The 19,836-nt window shown below is 41.0% G+C and overlaps 1 protein-coding gene across 1 annotated transcript; it reads left to right on the forward strand.

Annotated features, from left to right (window-relative positions):
- The first annotated feature begins 3,214 nt into the window (after window positions 1-3,214).
- Window positions 3,215-10,997, forward strand: LOC143929680 (vomeronasal type-2 receptor 26-like). Its single transcript, XM_077453623.1, has 2 exons — window positions 3,215-3,334; window positions 8,799-10,997. Exon 2 carries the CDS (start codon window positions 8,813-8,815, stop codon window positions 9,704-9,706), a length of 894 nt encoding a protein of 297 aa, XP_077309749.1. The 5' UTR covers window positions 3,215-3,334; window positions 8,799-8,812; the 3' UTR covers window positions 9,707-10,997.
- Window positions 10,998-19,836: the final 8,839 nt, after the last annotated feature.

The raw sequence follows: 19,836 nt of genomic DNA on the forward strand, positions 1-19,836 counted from the left end.
GCACCAAACGGCTGCCCATCACAGGGGACGTTTTCAGAAACATGTCAGATATTCTGGCCACTTCACCTTTCGGTCTCCGCACTAGTGTTGTTTTACAAGCAGCCATACACCTGGCCTTCTACGGCTTCCTACGGCCAGGTGAGTTTACCTCTAGTAGCCCCTCAGCACGCATGCTGTGCAAGCACCACCTGGTCAGGTATGAAGACCATTTCATCCTACACATAGCGGTCTCCAAGACGCAACAGCTTGGCCCAGGTACGGACATACACTTCTATAAGACCAATAACCGCTGGTGCCCGGTCGCCATTTTCACCCTCTTGTTGACCCTTCTGGCCGATCAACCAGGAACTGGCCCGCTTCTGCCATTCCACACTAAGCCACTGAATGCTGCCCAGTTCATGGAACATGTCAGGATACTCCTGGGCATCCTTCACCTCAATCCGGCTCACTATTCCGGACATTCATTTCGTATCGGAGCAGCTTCGACTGCCTCCCGCCAAGGGGTCCCGGACCACATTATCAAGAAGTTAGGTAGATGGAAGTCCACCTGTTTTGCCCGTTACATACCCAATCCGCAAGTTGAGATGGCCCAGGCCTTTGTCAAGCTCACCCAGTAACGAACTTGTACCAATAAAATGCATCCCCTACCTGAATGTTTTTGCCCCCTTATTTTGGTATACCGTACGTTAGACCAGGGCACACTTTCAGGTCCATTTCTAGGAAGAGAGTTTATGTTAACCTTGTTTGTCATCCTTATACGTATCGGTCAGAGGGCTCTACACCATAAATAGAAAGGCCAGTATGGTGGCCTGGAATTATGGGAGGAGCCCGGTGGGGTATATAACTAGCCCGTTCGCCTGCCTTCCTCGTTGGTTCCGGTGCGCGATACCCACCCACCCATCCCCTTTTCAGGGCATTTCTCAGGCATTATACTCCTCATGAGAGTACTCATTTCACTCCATTTCATATTTATCTCGTTTATACCCATTTCTCTATCTAGGGTATGCCCCCTTATTTTGGTATACCGTACGTTAGACCAGGGCACACTTTCAGGTCCATTTCTAGGAAGAGAGTTTATGTTAACCTTGTTTGTCATCCTTATACGTATCGGTCAGAGGGCTCTACACTATAAATATATATATATATATATAAATATATAAATATATATATATATATATATATATATATATATATATATATATATATATATATATATATATATATATATATATATATATATATATATATATATATATATATATATATATATATATATATAGGAGTCAGTGCCAGCCGGCAATTGAGCTACTTCCATCATTAGTGACATACAGCTGTAGCACGTCCACAAGAAAAGAACAAACAACCTAGTGCTGTATTGGCTCCTGCTCAGTTGAAATAACTAAGGATCAAATCTTTCAGTCAAGACCCAAGGGACAATAATAGATATCAAATAAACCCATATTCAGAGATTACAATACAAAAAAGTCACCGAATGTATCAAAATCACATCCACCCTAGAGTGGTATTATGTACACTCAATCAATCTGCGGTTGCCCTGGAGGCCTCCATTAACCATTTGGCCCACACTCTATCATATTTTTTGGGGCATCCTCTATTTTGGTAGGTTCCTTATAGGGTGGTAGTACTTTATTGACATGTGTTTTCCATAGCAATATGAACGGTGGGGCATGTTTTTTTCCAGCAGAGAGTGATCATTTTCCTGGTGGAGAAAATCAAGAGTCCTATCGGAGTTCTCTCTGCTATCCTGGGGGCTAATTCTTCTATTAAGCCTAGAAGGCATATCTGCAGGGTTGTGGCTATATCTATTTCCACCACTTTCGTATTACAGATAGTACTTGTGACCAGTAGTTTTTAATTGCTGGGCAGGACCAGAAGATGTGTATAAAGTCGCCCGACTGGGGTCTGGTAGTGAGTAAATATGGGGCAAGGTAGGGTTGTTCCATAGGGGGCGTGTGGGGAGACTGTGTTCCGTGGGAACTTCTCAAGTTCCAGTCCTACCCTCCAGGCCATCAGAGTTATGTGCATGGAGGTGGTCAAATCCTATGGAGCTTTGGGACCTCAAAGGGGTAAATGTGTTAGGGCCTCAACAGAATGGATCACCGCAGCCTCCAGAACTTCCGTGGGGTTGGACGTGTCCGGCACTAGCCACCAAACTGCCGTTACCAGCTGGGCTGCCAGAACACATTTCTGACAGTCCGGAAACGACAAACCCCCCTGCGACACCGGATGCATCAGTGTGGACAGTTTAAATCTAGGGGGGGGTTTGGGCCCCAGAGGAAGGAGGAGAAAATTCCGTTCAATTTTGTAAAAAAAATAGCAAGGTATCCATTGTGGGGAATTACGGAATAGGTAGGTAAATTTAGGTATGATTTTCATTTTATTTAAGTTAATGCAGCCTAATAAGGATAGAGGAAGGTTCTCCCAGGCTTTTAGTTTGGCCTTGACTCCTTGGTTCTAGGTTCTAGGTCAGTGATGGCGAACCTTGGCACCCCAGATGTTTTGGAACTACATTTCCCATGATGCCCTAGCACTCTGCAGTGTAGTCAATAGCTAGCAACTGGGATTTTGCCCAGTTCACCCGTAATCCAGTTATTTTAGAGAATTCAGTCAATACTTGCAGCACTCCTCTAAGGGAGGAGTCCGCTTCGTTCAGAAAGAGTAGGAGGACATCCACGTACAGAGCCACCCTCTCCTCCAGCTATTTTTAGTCCTATTATGTGGGGCGAGACCCGCAGTGCCACTGGCTCCATAGCTATTGCTAACAGTGCTGGAGAGAGAGGGCAGCCCTGCCTGGTACCCCTGAATAGCGGGAAGGGGGGAGAGGTGAACCCCCCCCCAGAGGAAAAGAATGAATTGAATCCATTTTGGAATAAGGCTGTAACATAACAGAGTGTGGAAAAAGTGAAGCACTGTGAATACTTTCCGGATGCATTTATGTGTACGTATAACTTGCCATATAAAAAAGATCAGAAAAAAAAAAAAAAATATATATATATATATATATATATATATATATATATATATATATATATATATATATATATATACATATATATATATATATATACATATATATATATATATATATATACATATATATATATATATATATATATATATATATATATATATATATATATATATATATATATATATATAAATAACATACTATATTTTTCTTTCTTTTAGGTTCCAAAATCTCAGTGCTCAGAAAGTTGTTTCCCAGGATACCGGAGAATTCCCGGCTACGCCATACAACCTTGTTGTCATAGCTGTGCCCCGTGTGCATATGGAGAAATATCAAATACTACAGGTAATGGTTATCAAATATTACTGGGGGCATTATGTCTTTAACCACCTAACATACAGGGTGACTTAGAACCATCAAACCTTATATATTTTCTAAAAGCAGAGACCCTGGAGAATAAAATGGCTGCTCTTGCAATTTTTTTTTATGAAACATGATATAAACAGCTGTTTATCAAAACTTACATTTTCAGGAAAAAAATTCACCTAAATGAATTTTAGTAAACGCAAACACATTATTATGACCAATTGTTCCTTAACCACTTTCAGACCGGACCATTTTGCTGGTCAAAGACCAGACCACTTTTTGCGATTCGGCACTGCGTCGCTTTAACTGACAATTGTGCGGTCGTGCGACGTGGCTCCCAAACAAAATTGACGTCCTTTTTTTCCCACAAATAGAGCTTTCTTTTGGTGGTATTTGATCACCCCTGCGGTTTTTATTTTTTGCGCTATAAACAAAAATAGAGCGACAATTTTGAAAAAAACGCATTATTTTTTACTTTTTGTTATAATAAATATCCCCCAAAAATATATAAAAAAACATTTTTTTTTCCCTCAGTTTAGGCCGATACGTATTCTTCTACATATTTTTGGTTAAAAAAAATCACAATAAGCGATTATTGATTGGTTTGCGCAAAAGTTATATCATTTACAAAATAGGGATAGTTTTATAGCATTTTTATTAATCATTTTTTATTATTTTTTTTTACTAGTAATGGCGGCGATCAGCGATTTTTATTGTGACTGCGACATTATGGCGGACACATCAGACATTTTTGACACACTGTTGGGACCATTGTCATTTATACAGCAATCAGTGCTATATAAATGCAGTGATTCCTGTGTAAATGGCACTGGCAGTGAAGGGGTTAACCAGTGGGTTGCAGTGTAGGGGTTAAGTGTTCCTAGGGGTGTGTTACTAACTGTGGGGGGGCTGGGCTTTCATTTAGTGAACACTGATCTCTGCTCCAATCACATGGAGCAGAGATCAGCATCACTAGTTACTAGGCAGAATGGAGAAATGCTGTTTACACGGCATTTCCTCCATTCAGCCATCCCGTGAGACGATCGCGGGTATGCCCGCAGCGATCGAGTCCGCGGATTCCGCGACCGGACTCACGGGGGTCCCGACCAGCGCGGGAGCGCGCCGCCGGCGGCACGCTCCCGATGGCAGGGCGGCATTGAAGATTGGACGTACATGTACGCCAATATGCCTGCCAGTGCCATTCTGTCGACGTACATCGTCGTGCGCTGGTCGGGAACCGGTTAAAAAAAAAAAGTGTGAGCCCTTGTACACACGGTCGGACATTCCGACAACTAGACTTGTGCACAACGGAAAATTTTGTTTAGTTTCGGTTCGTTGTCATTCGTAAAATACATAATTTCGTTCTGTTATATTCATTATGTTACGTTAATACGTTTTCGGATAATTCGTTATTATTCGTAGAGTGTCGAATTCATTCGTTCGTATTGGTTGAAATTCGCTATTTATGTATGTATCTATTTATGTATGTATAGACATTCGTGATAATGATTCGTAGTTTGGAAAGTCGTTTGTTTATTGAATCTTTTAACACACACAATGACAACGTCTCTTCTCCTCGGCTCAAATACAATACAACACCCTTCTCACTCAGTTCTCAGGAATGCACTTTGCCAGTAATCCAACCTCCGGCACAAAATTAATTAGCTGATTGGACTATAAGATTTACTTTGAGCTGACCTTTTGTTTCATTAGATCTTTAAAGAATTACCGAATCATGTCGAATTCATTCAAATTCATTCATTATATTTCTTTCGTATTTGTTATTTTTTTATTCGGACATTCGGATGCATCCGAATGTCTGAAAGATGCAAAATTCGGCCGAATTTCGATTCGTTACGAAACGAATTGCACAAGCCTACCGACAACAAAATCTGTTGGATTTTGTCCGTCGGATTTTGTCCGAAACTGGTGTTGCATACACACGGTCGGACAAAGTTGTCGGAAAATCCGATCGTTCCTAACGTGATGACGTTATTTCATTACGACGGGACTATGTTCAGGCTAGTAGCCAATAGGTCTAGGAATTTGATCTGAGCATGCGTGGCACTTTTTCCGATGGGAATTCTCTACACACAATCGGACAAAGGCCGATCGGATCACGTTGTCGGAAAGTTTTACAGCCCAGCTCTAAAACTTGGTCCGTCGGATATTCCGACGGAAACAGTCCGATGGAGCCCACACACAGTCGGATTATCCGACAACACGGTCCGATCGGACATTTTCTGTCGGAATGTCCGACCGTGTGTACAAGGGTTTAAGAGTAAAGAGACACCAAACATCTCAAGATATATACCTGTACACTACTGTGAAATGATGACAGACTATGTTACCTAAAATTGTCCATAGGTGATGCTTTAAAGCCTTTAAAGGTCATCAGTTTAGCGTTAATCATGAAGAAGCCTTAGAATTATAGCTCTTCCTGCTAAATTTTCAGCAATACCTCACATGTGTGGTGCAATCGCAATTTATATGCCATTCCTATACACATGTTTACATTCGTATGTATTGGCCCCTCAGTGACCTCCAAAGAAGCTAACTGAACATAGATCTGAACACAGATTCTGCTCAGTTAGCTGTTTGCCTGTAAAAGCCAAGAAATGGCAGTTCTGAAACCGGAAGTGACACAATCCTCACCGCTTCCAGGCTCATTCCTCACAGTGGAGATTTAGGGAATAGACATTCCTCCATCACCTCTGTGGGCAGTGGCGGCCGCTCCATTAGGGACACGGGGCGCCGCCCCACTAATCATTAGTAAGACCTCATCTGGAATATGCAGTTCAGTTTTGGGCAACCAAACTGATAAGAGGCATGGAGAAACTCAGCTATGAGGAAAGATTAGAGGAACTGAATGTATTCACTCTTGATAAGAGGAGATTAACCACTTCCCGACCAGCGCACGACGATGTATGTCGACAGAATGGCACGGGTAGGCATATTGGCGTACATGTACGTCCAATCTTCAATGCCGCCCTGCCATCGGGAGCGCGCCGCCGGCGGCGCTCTCCCGCGCCGGTCGGGACCCCTGTGAGTCCGGTCACGGGACCCGCGGACTCTATCACCGCGGGCATACCCGCGATCGTCTCATGGGATGGCTCAATGGAGGAAATGCCGTGTAAACAGCATTTCTCCATTCTGCCTAGCAACTATGTGATTGGAGCAGAGATCATTGTTCACTAAATGAAAGCCCAACCACCCCACAGTTAGTAACACACCCCTAGGAACACTTAACCCCTACACTGCCACCCACTGGTTAATCCCTTCACTGCCAGTGTCATTTACACAGGAATCACTGCATTTGTATAGCACTGATTGCTGTATAAATGACAATGGTCCCAAAAATGTGTCAAAAATGTCCGATGTGTCCACCATAATGTCGCAGTCACAATAAAAATCGTTGATCGCCGCCATTACTAGTAAAAAAAAATAATAAAAAATTATTAATAAAAATGCTATAAAACTATCCCTATTTTGTAAACGCTATAAATTTTGCGCAAACCAATCAATAATCGCTTATTGCGATTTTTTTTACCAAAAATATGTAGAAGAATACGTATCGGCCTAAACTGAGGGAAAAAAAATTATTTTTATATATTTTTGGGGGATATTTATTATAACAAAAGGTAAAAAATACGACCGCGCAATTGTCAGTTAAAGCGACGTAGTGTCGAATCGCAAAAAGTGGTCTGGTCATTGGCCAGCAAAATGGTCCGGTCTGAAAGTGGTTAAGGGGGATATGATCAACATGTACAAATATATAAGGGGTCCATATAGTGAACTTGGTGTTGAGTTATTCACTTTACAGTCAACAAAGAGGACAAGGGGGCACTTTTTACGTCTAGAGGAAAAGAGATTTCATCTCCAAATATGGAAAGGTTTCTTCACAGTAAGAGCTGTGAAAATGTGGAATAGACTCCCTGCAGAGGTGGTTCTGGCCAGCTCAGTGGATTGCTTTAAGAAGGGCCTGTATTATTTCCTAAGTGTACAGAATATAACTGGGTACTGACATTTATAGGTAAAGTTGATCCGGGGAAAATCCGATTGCCTCTCGGGAGATCAGGAAGGAATTTTTTCCCCTGCTTTAGCAAATTGGATCATATTCTGCTGGGGTTTTTTCGCCTTCCTCTGGATCCACTGTGGGTATAGAATTGGGTATATGGGATTGTATGATATTATTTTTTTTTTTTTGTGGTTGAACTTGATGGACATGTGTCTTTTTTCAACCTGACTAACTATGTAACTATGTAATCTCAGGAAGCGGGTCCTGAGACCCGTTTGGCCAGGGAGTCTTAGAACTCCTGACAAAACGGGTCTTAGGACCCACTTCCTGCTCGGACAGGGAGGAGAAACAACGACCCCGGATCTTCCCTCAGCAAGCTGGAGGGAGGAGCAGCATGAGCCTCCTAAGGTAAGGCCACTGATCACCACCATCTATCTCCTCGCCGATGTCCGTCTCTCGTGGGAGGACACTGATCGCTGCCGTCCATCTCCCGCCAGGGGGTAGGGTTGTGGCATTAATAAGCACCAACCGCCTCCGTCTGTGGGGGTACAATAATCATGGTCTTGCATTTCCCAGAGGAACAATGAACCCAGGAACCACCATGGGTAGCAACCAGGGGCTTTGCAATGTCCAGATCACTTTTACAAGAAACATGTTCAAATATTGAAATAAATGGTGCCAGGACTATGTTTTAAGCTGTGGCCAGGATTTTGGTATAACCAGCTGATGGACTGTTTTAATACATTTTAATACTTACTCTAAAGAGCTTTAACCAGTTCAATACCTCCAATACCTTCCACCCCTTTCCTGCCCTGGCCAATTTGTAGTCTTCACTTTGAATGACAATTGGAAACATTTGGGAGATTTGGGACTTTAAAGGTGCAAAACATTTGAGACAACAATGTATAAAAGAAAATATATATACACATTTTATTAAATGAACAACATCAATAAAACAGTACATACAGTACAATCATAGCCAAAAGATGTGTGCAAGGCATCCTATTTTTTTAAAAAAATATATCTATTCAGTTTTCATATAAAAGTACTAGATTTGTTGATGCAGGAGTAGCCTGCCAGAAAAGGTCAAGGCATCCTATTAATGATAGTGATTTATTGTGGTCACATTCATTTTTTTCTACATGTTTCACCATAGGGCTTCTTCAGGAAAGAACGTGAAGATTCACTAAGTACAAGAACCTATGATTCAAAGTTGTCTGAGTGGTGGAATGTCCCACTCAGCCATCATATTACTATAGGCCGGGCGGGAAGCTGTTAACAACCTAGAACTCTAACATGGAAATGCGAGACTTAGATCATTATTTGTTAGCCAAATATTAATATCTGATCACACCCATAGAAGTAAGCCAAGCAAGATATCCTGTAAGCGCTCAAAGTATTCATTGATTTTATTTTGTTTTCCAGATAGTAAAAACTGCATGAAATGCCCCGATCATGAATGGCCAAATGAGGACAGAACACGCTGTATTCCCAAACAAGTAGAATTTCTTTCCTTCACCGATGACAAAATCTCATTCGTTTTTATAACCTTCTCACTGTTGTGTTTTGGGAAGACTCTTCTAGTTCTCATCATTTTTATTTTACACCAGGACACGCCAGTTGTGAAAGCCAATAACAAGAGCCTCAGCTTTGCCCTCCTGGTCTCCATCATGTTGGGTTTCCTCTGTGTGCTCCTCTTCCTGGGTCGTCCTGTGGATGTAACCTGCTTGTTACGCCAAGTTTCTTTTGGAATTCTCTTTACAATAGCCGTATCTTCTGTATTGGCCAAGACTATTATGGTTTGCATTGCCTTCAAAGCCACCAAACCCAACAGCGTGTGGAAGAAATGGATTGGAGTAAAACTGCCCACCTGTATAGTCGTAGCTTGTTCCAATGTTCAGGTTGTAATCTGTGTTAGTTGGTTGTCCATCTCTCCTCCCTTCCGGGAATTGGACGCACAATCCTACCAGGAGAAGATCATCGTTCAGTGTAATGAAGGGTCAGTTATCGGGTTCTACTCTGTCCTGGGATATATGGGGATCCTGGCTGCTGTTAGTTTTATTATAGCTTTTTTTGCCAGGACATTACCGGACAGTTTTAATGAAGCCAAATACATCACCTTCAGCATGCTGGTGTTCTGCAGTGTCTGGATTGCCATGATCCCGGCCTATCTGAGCACCAAAGGGAAATACACGGTGGCTGTGGAGATATTCGCCATCCTGATTTCCAATAATGGTCTCTTATATTGTATATTTCTTACAAAATGTTTTATAATTCTCTGTAGGCCGGAGCTGAATACTAAAGGCTATCTGCACAGTAAAGGAAATATATAAACATTATTTTATTTTAAGACATCAAAAAATGTAGACAGTTATGTAAATGTTACATTACTTTTTAATTAGGCCGAAGTTGCAAAAAAATAAAATAGCTGATCTATTTCTTATACAGTATATAGTGTAACAGAACATCATTCAAAACAAAAAAAATAAAAAATAAAAATGTATTTCAAAATTTTAATAAATAATCTAATCATCAAGATCAAATCTTTCCAAATCATTAAAAACAGAAAAAATAAAGAAATGCAAATGTGGCCATAAGACACAAACATTATACTGGTATCATAAAACCTAAAGTTTAAACTCTAAACAGATATAACAGACACAAATGAATACAAAGCTGTATTTATTAATACGTCATTAAATATATATATTTTTTAATCCAAACAGAGTTAGTATCTGAATGTGACTCTGTGAATTGTGTCATTGTGTTCTGTGAATTCTAAGCCCTTGTACACACGGTCAGACATTCCGACAACATTCTGACAACAAAAGCCGTCCGAAACTGGTGTTGCATACACACGGTCAGACAAAGTTGTCGGAAAATCCGATCGTTCGTAACGCCATGACGTAATTTAGTTACGACAGGACTACATTCAGGCTAGTAGCCAATAGCTTTGGTCTAGGAATTTGATCTGTGCATGCGTGGCACTTTGTCCGATCGGAATTCTCTACACACAACCGGACAAAGTCCGATCGGATCATGTTGTTGGAAAATTTTATAGCCCAACTCTAAAACTTTGTCGGTCGGATATTCCGACGGAAACAGTCCGATGGAGCCCACACATGGTCGGATTATTCGACAACACGGTCCGATTGGACATTTTCTGTCAGAATGTCCGACCGTGTGTACAAGGGCTAAAACATGTGCTAAATTTACACAGGATGCCAACTCACTGTGACCAAAACTAAACCAGGTAATATAAGATGGCTTCAGCTCTGTAACTCTTTTTATGGTTTGTCTACATGTGTAAAATGTATTCAATTATTGATTCATTTAAATTGAAATTAATTTAAATGTGTTAATTTGTTTAAATAATTTAAATTAGTTTAACAAATTATTTTCAATTAATTACATTTATTAATAAAATAATTTAAATATAAATAAATCCAACAAAAAGAATTACCCGTATTTATCGGCGTATAACACGCACATTACTTTTAAGTGGGACGTTTCAGGAAAAAAAAAAAACTTACACTTTAAATAAGGATCTTTGAAGCTAAATAAGGGTCAGTGCCCATTTTCAGCCTCACCATTGCCATCAATGTAGCCTCATCAGACCACATCAATGCAGCAGCCTCACCATTGCCTTCGATGCAGACGCCTCACCATTGCCATCAATGCAGCCTCATCAGTCCACATCAATGCAGCCTCACCGTTGCCATCAATTCAGCAGCCTCGCCATTGCCATAAATCAATGCAACAGCCTTACCATTGCCAACAATGCAGCAGCCTCACCACTACCTTCAATGCAGCAGCCTCACCATTGCCATCAATGCAGCAGCCTCACCACTACCTTCAATGCAGCAGCCTCACCATTGTCATCAATGCAGCAGCCTCACCATTGCCATCAATGCAGCAGCCTCACCATTGCCATCAATGCAGCAGCCTCACCATTGCTATCAATGCAGCAGTCTCACCATTGCATTCAATGCAGCAGCCTCACCATTGCCACCAATGCAGCAGCCTCACCATTGCCTCAATGCAGCAGCCTCACCACTACCTTCAATGCAGCAGCCTCACCATTTCCATCAATGCAGCAGCCCCACCATTGCCATCAATACAGCAGCCTCACCATTGCCATCAATGTAGCAGCCTCACCATTGCCATCAATGCAGCCTGATCGAAGCCCATCTGAAGCCTAGAGGGAACAGGTAGGGGGGTGGGACGAGCGCAGACAGATTACGTACAGTGAGACTCTCCTATGATAGACAGAACAGTGGTCCAATGGCGTCCCAGGAGATGGACTTCCTATTACAGAGGCCGTCAAGTAAACAGGAGAGTCTCACTGTATGTAATCTGACGGCGCTCGTCACACCCACCCCCCTCCCTGCCCCCCCGAGGCAGCTAAAATTGAAGTATTGGTGTATAACACGCACACGCTATTTGCACCCAATTTTCATGATGAAAACATGAGTGTTATACGCCAATAAATACAGTAGGTATTCAAGGATAAGAGGTCTCATTAACCACTTCCCGACCAGCGCACAACGATGTACGTCGACAAAATGGCACGGGCAGGCATATTAGTGTACAGGTACGTCCAATATTCAATGCCGCCCTGCCATCGGGAGCGCACCGCCGGCGGGGCGCTCCCGTGCTGGTCGGGACCCCTGTGAGTCCGGTCGTGGGACCCGCGGACTCGATCGCCGCGGGCATCCCCGCGATCGTCTCACGGAGCGACCGAATGGAGGAAATGCTGTGTAAACAACATTTCTCCATTCTGCCTAGCAACTAGTGATGCTGATCTCTGCTCCATGTGATTGGAGCAGAGATCAGTGTTCACCAAATGAAAGCCCAACCCCCCCACAGTTAGTAACACACCCCTAGGAACACTTAACCCCTACACTGCCACCCACTGGTTAACCCTTTCACTGCCAGTGTCATTTACACAGGAATCACTGCATTTATATAGCAGTGATTATTGTAGAAATGACAATGGTCCCAAAAATGTGTCAAAAATGTCTGATGGGTCCCCCACAATGTCGCAGTCACAATAAAAATCGCTGATCGCCGCCATTACTAGTAAAAAAAAAATAATAAAAAATTATTAATAAAAATGCTATAAAACTATCCCTATTTTGTAAACGTTATAACTTTTGCGCAAACCAATCAATAATCGCTTATTGCGAAGAATATGTAGAAGAATACGTATCGGCCTAAACTGAGGGAAAAAAATGTTTTTTCATATATTTTTGGGGGATATTTATTATAACAAAAAGTAAAAAATAATGCATTTTTTTCAAAATTGTCGCTCTATTTTTGTTTATAGCGCAAAAAATAAAAACCGCAGGGGTGATCAAATACCACCAAAAGAAAGCTCTATTTGTGGGAAAAAAAGGACGTCAATTTTGTTTGGGAGCCACGTCACACGACCACGCAATTGTCAGTTAAAGCGACGCAGCGCCGAATCGCAAAAAGTGGTCTGGTCTTTGACAGGAAAATGGTCCGGTCTGCAAGTGGTTAAAATGCACCACTTCCCTATAGTAAAGAGTAAACCAATAGGAAACAGGGATGGGAGTTTTGAGGTGCAGGAAAAATTACTTAAACAACAATAACAATTTCATCAGTTTTATTAATACAAAACATGGTTTAAAAATGTTATTAAAACCATCACATAAGGATTGTAGTGGTCGTATTACAAAAGTGGTTTGCCTGGTTACATGTTTCGCCATAATCATAGCTTCTTCCGGAGCTTTTGCAAGACCCTATTTGCAATATCACTAAAAATACAATAAAAATTCTGTTTAAATAAATCTAAAACATATTAATGTATTATTTAAAAAAAATTCTTCAATTGTGTATTTGTTAGAAAAGAAAAGACTATATATAATCACTGAATGAAAAGTTATATGAGCATCCACAAACTTCGTTCACCACAGCTGTTGAGAAGCACAACTTTTTGTATGAGACTCATCACCTCCAACATTACATGTGGGGAACACTCTGGATAAAAAGATGTTTACGTTTTCAGACCCTTTTTCTCCTCGTCTCATAACTTTGGTAGAGTGAAGAAAGCACCAGGTGTATGGTTGACAGTCTAGTTCAATTCTGGTTTGTCATGAGAGTCATGCCATTGTATTGTGGGGGCTTCACCAGTCCCCCCCCCCCTTCATCAGAGGTTTAAATAACATAACAAGAAGTTAATAAGTGACTTACATCAAATTATAGATACTGTACATAAATCACAATGTGTCTAAATACATTTATCTAAGCAACCTTTTTTTTTACTTTTTGTGTTGATTTTATAGTAAATCTTTTATAATATTCCACATTTAGGTTTTCTTGTGGGTAACAAAATAATCTTATTTCTAACATAGTCTCACAAAATAAAGTGCAAAAATTGGGACTTTTTTTGCACCACGTTACAGTATATACAGTATCTCACAAAAGTGAGTACACCCCTCACATTTTTGAAAATATTTTATTAAATCTTTCCATGTGACAACACTGAAGAAATGACACTTGTCTACAATGTAAAGTAGTGAGTGTACAGCTTGTATAACAGTGTAAATTTGCCGTCCCCTCAAAATAACTCAACACACAAATGTCTTTGGGATCACTGAAATCGGCTTTTAAAGAAATCTCTGGCTATATGACATGTTTTTTCTCTCTTCCATCATCACGATTGGTAAATAAACATCTTTTTGTGTGATTAGATATATTGGCAAACAAATGAAATTATTATTAAAATGTAAAATACTTCCTTTTTTCTCTGCATAGAATAAAATACCCCCCCTGAAGAAGACCACAATTAGAAGGGTCGAAATGCGTAGTGGTTTTATGTGGAAGACCCATTTTTGCAGTAAAATGCAATTTTATTAGAATTTCATACAATATGTAGTTCCATCATGATTGATGGTTTTTCCATTCTCATGTGAATGCCAGAGCTCATTGTTTTTACAATTCCCACGTAACTGTCAAATTACTTTTTGATACAATAAATAATTTTATTTAATGACCTTTGAATATTTTTTGGGCTGCTAAAAAAAAAAAAAACGCATGAGGGAATTTTTCCATATTATACAATTGTAAAGGTATTTCTACATGAACAATATAACACTATTTATGAAATGCTATTTGGTCATTTAGAACCTTGTAGTAGTAAAAGAAATACAAAGTACACAGTATGACCCAAATTCAGTTAGACCTTGATTCAATCACAGAAACCTTCAGAAAAGTGAGAGCAGACCTTCTGTGCTAAACAACTTTAGTCACTTGAGCAAATAAAGAGAGGATAAAAAGGGTTGAAATGTTTCTCCTTGGAATCTGGTAAATCTTCAGCTAGCTTTGAAGTATTATGAATAGGATAATCCTTGATGATAGAGTACAGCAAATATGGTTGATTTGTGGACTGTCCTTATCTTACTTCAAGCCTTTCCTATTTGACTAATATTATTGTATCCAATGAGATTACAAGTGGTAAAGAGGTGAGCAGAACATAAATATCTGCATACGGTGTTCGTTAGAGCGTATGAACTGAACCCAGTGGCACCACAAGTACCAGAAAGCTGGACTGAGTAAGTGATGTCTATATGCAGTCTCTTGTAGAATGGAAAAACACATGAATTGAGGCATAATGATATATCAATCAAAAAAAGTGAAAGTATTATAAAATAATTTATTAATACAAACAGTAATGTACAGACTATTAATCGATATTTTTTTTTAAAAGATATAGACTCTGGTTACGGGCATGTCTCAAAGAATATTTCAGCAATATTTAGCAATACAGTGCATTACAAATATTGAAAAAATATTATTAACATCCACATGAAAATCCCGACACGTTTCGACCAATGCTGTTGCAGTCTTCTTCAGGGGGATTTGTATTCTGGTGAAATATATCAAAAAAGTCCATTGTTCGAGCCCCTTTATAACGTGCTGACATCTATGTATATGTAATGTTATATTAATATATTTACTAACTCAAAAGATGAATTCCAAACAGTTGTCACATATCCAGAGATTTCTAAATATGAGCACTAATCCAGGGATCCTCATGTGTCAATCCTCATCACTCCAGATGGGCGCGAACACCAAGGGGCTTGCAAGGAGTCACACATTATTGGAACAACAGAGGGCGAAGAGATGGAGGGGTTTTTTTAAATGAATAACTCAGTATTAATATTATTTAATGGTAATATCCTAGCACCCAATGAGCTCATCCCCACCTGTATATACAAGTATTTTGAAACCTTAACTCAATATGTGTGGAGAAAAATACAGTATGTTAGAATATATTATTATTTCTATATCTTTTTAATAGTATGTATCATACCAAGGGAGATATGATGGGTGAGATAAATAGTATAATGTTATCAAAAGGCATGTTGAGATATGAATGGTGGGTCATAGAAACAATGGGAGTAAAGTAGGTGAGTGCATATATCATAGGGGTACATTGTAGATGAATTCTGAAAGCCTGTGTGTGTGAATGTGTGAGGATGCGTGTGAGGAAATCAAGTAACAAGACAAACTGAAAAACAAAACAAACAAAAAAGTGATGTGAACAAATAATGTGGGAACCAATGCAGTGAATTGATGGTGATGAGCGGTTATTAAGTAGCTCATTGGGTGCTAGGATATTACCATAAAATAATATTAATACAGAATTATTCATTTAAACACACCCCAGGTGTCGTCCATCTCTTGCCCCTCTTTTGTTCCAATAACATGTGACTCTTTGCAAGCCTGGTGTTGGCGCCCATCTGGAGGGGTAAGAATTGACACATGAGGATCCCTGGATTAGTGCTCCTATTTAGAAATCTCTGGATATGTGACAGCTGTTTGGAATTCATCTTTTGAGTGGTAAATATATTAATATAACATTACACACACATAAATGTCAGCACGTTATAAAGGGCTACAATAATGAACTTTTTTGATTTATTTCACCAGAATACAAATCCCCCTGAAGAAGTCCGCAACGACATTGGTCAAAACGCGTCAGTTTATTCATGTTGATGTTAATAATATTTTTTTTAATACTTGTAATGCACTGTATTGCTAAATATTGATGAAATATTCTTTTAGACATGCCTGTAACCAGAGTCTATATCTTTTAAAAAATATATTGAATAATAGTCTGTACTTTACTGTTTGCATTAATAAATGATTTTATAATACTTTAAATTTTTGATTAATATATCATTATGCTGCAAAAAAAAAAACTTTGGGGAACTTCCCAATCTTTTTTTCAATATGCAGTGTCTTATAGAATCTAAATGGGCAAATACCCGCTCACCACCCTGGTTATAGAAGCTGCTGGCAGTGATGCAGGTGATGATGAAAGCTCTTTCAGGAACTTCCTCTTGATCCTGGCTCTGGGAATGGAGTCTGACCCCATCACACCACGCCGCGGCCTACCCAGATCTGAAGTGCAGGCATCGCTGGACGACCTGGAACGGTCTCCGGTCAGCTATATATGAGACGTGATGCTGTCCGCAGAGGTCCCTCTGGATGCAGCTGTATGACTTTCCCCCTATGCAGGCCACAACTCAGCAGCAGCTTTCACTGACACAGAGCTCCTGCTGGCAGATCCAGGCCGGCATCCCAAGAGAGCGATCTAGGCTGCAATCACCCTTTTTATATCCTCTCCCAGCATTCTGTTCTCCTCTTCTCAGCAATCTGGTAGTAGTAGTTCAGACCAGTCCTGCTGGAATTGAAACCTTAGCATTCTAAACTACACATCCCACAATGCTTTGCTCTCCTCTAAGTTTTGTCTAAAAGGAAATTACACATGGAGTCCAAGCCAACACTAGGGGGAGACAGCTCCACATTAATAACGCTGCACACTGTCTCTGAGTTGCAGACATCATAGCCAACTCCTGGCTACACTTGATCACCGTAAAAATAAAATATTGATACGTCGGGATCATAAATGTTTTATAACTAATAGGTCTACAGTCCTTAAAATTTAGAGAACATTGTAGCTAGCTGCACTGGTCTGGTGACGTTGTCATTTCTGCTTCTGGTTACACTGGTCTGATGACACTGGGACTAGTGTGGTGGTGATTGGGGACACTGTGACTGGCTGCACTGTTATGGTGACACTGGGACTAGTGTGGTGGTGATTGGGGACACTGTGACGGGCTGCACTGTTATGGTGACACTGGGACTAGTGTGGTGGTGACTGGGGACACCGTGACTGGCTGCACTGTTATGGTGACACTGGGACTAGTCTGGTGGTGATTGGGGACACCGTGACGGGCTGCACTGTTATGGTGACACTGGGACTAGTGTGGTGGTGATTGGGGACACTGTAACGGGCTGCACTGTTATGGTGACACTGGGACTAATGTGGTGGTGACTGGGGACACTGTGACTGGCTGCACTGTTATGGTGACACTGGGACTAGTGTGGTGGTGACTGGGGACACTGTGACTGGCTGCACTGTTATGGTGACACTGGGACTTGTGTGGTGGTGATTGGGGACACTGTGACTGGCTGCACTGTTATGATGACACTGGGACTAGTGTGGTGGTGATTGGGGACACTGTGACTGGCGGCACTGCACAAAGAGTTTTGGAGTGAGGAGATATGTGAGGCACTGTCCTGTTGGTAAAGAAGGTAAAGAAGAGTTTTAGTTTATTTCCCATCCTTTTCTGCCAGAAAATGATGTGGATTGTTTTATATTGATTCATCATCTCTCTCATTTGCTGTGATGGGTAACAGCGTATGATTTTCCTTATCAGAAGATTGATGTCCATAACCACTTCAGCACCAGCGTATTGTAATATGATGCCCACAGATGGGATCTCCCATCCTGGGGGGGGGGGGGCGTCATATGATGTCCTCTCATTCCCGGCCATCTAAGGGGCGCACACGCGCCACCGGCGGCATGCACACACACCCGCGGAATCGTTTAGGAGCCAGTGCGTGTGCCCAGCAGCCGCAATGTCCACCGGGCACCCGTAATTGCTCGGGAACACAGCAGGGCCGTGGATCTGTGTATGTAAACACACAGATCCACGTCCTGTCAGTGGAGAGGAGACTGATGGTGTGTTCTCAATACAGAGAAACACCGATCGGTCTCCTCCCCTTGTGAGTCCCCTCCCCCCACAGTTAGAATCACTCCCAGGGAACATAATTAACCCCTGCAGCGCCCCCTGGTGTTAACCCCTTCCCTGCCAGTCACATTTACACAGTAATCAGTGCAATTTTATAGCACCGATCACTGTGTAAATATGAATGGTCCCAAAAATGTGTCAAAAGTGTCCGATGTGTCCGTCATAATGTCGCAGTCACGAAAAAAACGTAGATCACCGCCATTACTAGTAAAAAAAAAAAAAAAAAAAAAAAATGCCATAAATCTATCCCCTATTTTGTAGTCTCTATAACTTTTGCACAAACCAATCAATATACGCTTATTGCGATTTTTTTTACCAAAAATATGTAGAAGAATATGTATCGGCCTAAACTGAGGAAAAAATTATTATTTTTTTTTTAATTTGATATTTATTATAGCAAAAAGTAAAATATATTGTGTTTTTTCAAAATTGTCGCTCTTCTTTTGTTTATAGCACAAAAAATAAAAACCGCAGAGGAGATCAAATACCACCAAAAGAAAGCTCCATTTGTGGGAAAAAAAGGGCGTCAATTTTGTTTGGGAGCCACGCTGCACGAACGCGCAATTGTCAGTTAAAGCGACGCAGTGCCGAATCGCAAAAAAAAAAGTGCTCTGGTAAGGAAAGGGGGTAAAATCCTCTAGGGCTGAAGTGGTTAAATAAGAAACAACTGGGAATTTCCTTCAAAGTTGGGATGAGCGTTATTATTTTCTTGTCAATTGAAAATATATTTTCAAACCTTGGACTTATCGGTAGGTTAACCATTTTGATTAATACCTATATATGTGTTGATTATTCATTTCTCGGTGGCCCTTAAAATATCCTCCTACTTCACAGGCCCATTCATATTGGGGTTCCTCTATTCCTCTCTGTGGTGCACCAGATATCTCCCAAATGTCAATATTCTCCTGACATCTGAGCCGTAATTTGATGTTCATAGGATACATGGTATTATCAGGTGGGGGTGCATCGCATAGTAGCCCATTATGTGTCACTTACCTGAAGCCGAAGCCTGCGATATCACCGCTGTCCCCGCCAGCAGTGAGCGTCCATCTTCACCCCTCTTCCTTCTGGTGCCACGAACTCCGGATCAGAGACTGGCCGGAGTCGCGTGACGTCACTCCCGTGCGCGCGCGTGGGAGCCGGCAGTCACAGATTGACCCCTTTCTAAAGTGTGCATGCTCTGTAGACATCGGTGTATGCGCCATAGACATCGGTGCATGTTTTTTTTGTAAATATCTCCTAAACCGTGGAGGTTTGGGAGATATTTCTTGCATCTACAGGTAAGCCTTAATATAGGTTTACCTGTAGGTAAAAGTGGTTTACAGGGTGTACAA

This window comes from Lithobates pipiens, unplaced genomic scaffold (assembly GCF_037356315.1).
Source record: "Lithobates pipiens isolate NorthernLeopardFrog02 unplaced genomic scaffold, aLitPip1_a1.2 Scaffold_24, whole genome shotgun sequence".
Taxonomy (NCBI): domain Eukaryota; kingdom Metazoa; phylum Chordata; class Amphibia; order Anura; family Ranidae; genus Lithobates; species Lithobates pipiens.

Excerpts from the sequence above, each read along its gene's own strand:
- LOC143929680 (XM_077453623.1), top strand. The coding sequence starts at position 8,813 with ATGAAATGCCCCGATCATGAATGGCCAAATGAGGACAGAACACGCTGT.